The 3,058-nt window shown below is 66.2% G+C and overlaps 1 protein-coding gene across 2 annotated transcripts in view; it reads left to right on the top strand.

Moving 5' to 3' along the window:
* The first annotated feature begins 2,260 nt into the window (after window positions 1-2,260).
* Window positions 2,261-3,058, top strand: part of ZNF423 (zinc finger protein 423) — a 231,760-nt gene continuing 230,962 nt past the window's right edge. For both annotated transcript variants that reach the window (XM_075576999.1, XM_075576998.1), the window contains exon 1: window positions 2,261-2,933. In XM_075576999.1, the coding sequence (XP_075433114.1) occupies window positions 2,894-2,933 (40 nt within the window). In that variant the 5' untranslated portion in view covers window positions 2,261-2,893. The remainder of the gene's footprint in view (window positions 2,934-3,058) is intronic.

Raw genomic sequence — 3,058 nt, 5'->3', positions numbered from 1 at the left:
CCTCCCTTCCCCCTGCTCTCTCCCCCCTCCCTTCCCCCTGCTCTCCCCCCCCCTCCCTTCCCCCTGCTCTCTCCCCCCTCCCTTCCCCCTGCTCTCTCTCCCCCCCTCCCTTCCCCCTGCTCTCTCCCCCCCTCCCTTCCCCCTGCTCTCTCCCCCCTCCCTTCCCCCTGCTCTCTCTCCCCCCCCTCCCTTCCCCCTGCTCTCTCCCCCCTCCCTTCTCCCTGCTCTCTCTCCCCCCCTCCCTTCCCCCTGCTCTCTCCCCCCTCCCTTCCCCCTGCTATCTCCCCCCTCCCTTCCCCCTGCTCTCTCTCCCCCCCCCCTTCCCCCTTCCCCCCTGCTCTCTCTCCCCCCCCTCCCTTCCCCCTGCTCTCTCCCCCCCTCCCTTCCCCCTGCTCTCTCTCCCCCCTCCCTTCCCCCTGCTCTCTCTCCCCCCCCTCCCTTCCCCCTGCTCTCTCCCCCCTCCCTTCCCCCTGCTCTCTCTCCCCCCCTCCCTTCCCCCTGCTCTCTCCCCCCTCCCTTCCCCCTGCTCTCTCTCCCCCCCTCCCTTCCCCTTGCTCTCTCTCCCCCCTCCCTTCCCCCTGCTCTCTCCCCCCCTCCCTTCCCCCCTGCTCTCTCCCCCCTCCCTTCCCCCTGCTCTCTCTCCCCCCCCTCCCTTCCCCCTGCTCTCTCTCCCCCTCCCCCCCGCTCTCTCTCCCCCTACCCCTGCTCTCTCTCTCCCCTCCCCCTGCTCTCTCTCTCCCCCCTCCCTTCCCCCTGCTCCCTCTCCCCTCCCCCTGCTCTCTCTCTCCCCTCCCCCTGCTCTCTCTCTCCCCCCCTCCCTTCCCCCTGCTCCCTATCCCCTCCTCTCTCTCCCCCTCCCCCCTCCCCCTGCTCTCTCCCCCCCTCCCCCTGCTCTCTCACTCCCCCTCCCTTCCCCCTGTTCTCACTCCCCCCTCCCTTCCCCCTGTTCTCTCTCCCCCTCCCTTCCCCCCTCCCTTCCCCCTGATCTCTCTTTCTTCCCCCTCCCTTCCCCCTCCCTTCCCCCTGTTCTCTCTCCCCCTCCCTTCCAGCTGTTCTCTCTCCCCCCTCCCTTCCCCCTGCTCTCTCACCCCCCCTCCCTTCCCCCTGTTCTCCCTCCCCCCGTTCTCTCTCCCCCCTCCCTTCCCCCTGTTCTCTCTCCCCCCTCCCTTCCCCTTGTTCTCTCTCCCCCCCTCCCTTCCCCCTGTTCTCTCTCCCCCCTCCCTTCCCCCTGTTCTCTCTACCCCCTCCCTTCCCCCTGTTCTCTCTCCCCCCTGTTCTCTCTCCCCCCTCCCTTCCCCCTGTTCTCTCTCCCCCCCTCCCTTCCCCCTGTTCTCTCTCCCCCCCTCCCTTCCCCCTGTTCTCTCTCCCCCCTCCCTTCCCCCTGTTCTCTCTCCCCCCCTCCCTTCCCCCTGTTCTCTCTCCCCCCCTCCCTTCCCCCTGTTCTCTCTCCCCCCCTCCCTTCCCCCTGCTCTCTCTCCCCCTCCCTTCCCCCTGCTCTCTCTCCCCCTCCCTTCCCCCTGCTCTCTCTCCCCCTCCCTTCCCCCTGCTCTCTCTCCCCCCCTCCCTTCCCCCTGCTCTCTCTCCCCCCCTCCCTTCCCCCTGCTCTCTCTCCCCCCCTCCCTTCCCCCTGCTCTCTCTCCCCCCCTCCCTTCCCCTGCTCTCTCTCCCCCTCCCTTCCCCCTGCTCTCTCTCCCCCCCTCCCTTCCCCCTGTTCTCTCTCTCTCCCCCTCCCTTCCCCCTGTTCTCTCTCTCCCCCCTCCCTTCCCCCTGCTCTCTCTCCCCCCCTCCCTTCCCCCTGCATTTCCCGTGCTGTCCTGTGCTCGGTGCTGTTGTCTCAGTGACCGGCTGGCTGATCTCCGGCTGTGCGGGGTCTCCCCCCGGGATCAGAGCGCTCCCCCGCCGGGACTCCTCGCCTCATCCCCCCGCTGAGACTCTGCTCAGCTCCGCCGCCTTATTATGTGTCTGTGCAGCGAGGAGGAGGCAGCAGCCAGAGCCGGAGAGCCGCCTGGACAGGGGGGGACACCGGGCACCGAGGCAAGGGGGGACAGCGGGGAGAGACAGGGGGGGACACCGGGCACCGAGGCAGGGGGGACAGCGGGCACCGACAGGGGAGGGGTGGACAGCGGGGAGAGACAGGGGGGGACAGCGGGGAGAGACAGGGGGACACACCGGGCACCGAGGCAAGGGGGGACAGCGGGGAGAGACAGGGGGGGACAGCGGGCACCTAGACAGGGGGGGACAGCGGGAGAGGCAGGGGGGGACATCGGGGATAGATAGGGGAACAGAGGAACAACCGAGTATCAGGTGAGCGTGTATTACCCCGAGTAACAGGATAGAGGGGGAACTGAGTATTACCCCGAGTAACAGGATAGAGGGGGACTGAGTATTACCCCGAGTAACAGGATAGATGGGGACACAGTATTACTAAGAGTATCAGTATAGAGGGGTGCGAGGGGGACCTATATATATATATATATATATATATATATATATACATACACACTTTCTGTAAGCAGAGAGGAGTACTGAGTATTATCTGGGAATATAGCGAGGGGGGTATTTAGCATCACCCCAAAATAATATAGAAAGGTGCCGAGTATCACCTCGGGGGCAGGGTACAGGGAGACCCCCTCCTCTCTACTAACAACCAAAAGATACTCAGTAATTACCCCTCCCCCAGGTATTTATCTCCTTTCTCTTGCCCCCCAGGGGGGTTGGGGTGAGGAGAGAGGGGGGGTCGCTGCTGCCCCTCCCCCCCTTGCACCCAGGGGAGCCGGGAGGAGGGGGGACCAGGGGGGGATTAGAGGAGGAGGGGGAGGTGTCGCATTGCTACAAGGCGCCTGCAGGAAGCAGCCCGGTGCTCGGACACATTGTATCTCTCTGCGCCGGGGAGATGTCCCGGAGGAAGCAGGCCAAGCCGCGCTCTGTCAAAGGTAAGCGGGCTGGGGATAGAGCAAGATGGCGGGCAGGGCTGCGCCGTGCGTGCTGCGCCACCGCTGCTGCAGGAGGGGCGATACTGGTGGAGTTGGGGGGTTCGGATGCCCTAATGAGGGGCTCC

This window comes from Ascaphus truei, chromosome 19 (genome assembly GCF_040206685.1).
Source record: "Ascaphus truei isolate aAscTru1 chromosome 19, aAscTru1.hap1, whole genome shotgun sequence".
Lineage (NCBI taxonomy): Eukaryota > Metazoa > Chordata > Amphibia > Anura > Ascaphidae > Ascaphus > Ascaphus truei.
Note: the sequence above shows the minus strand (reverse complement) of the source record. Positions and strands in the feature narration are given on the sequence as shown.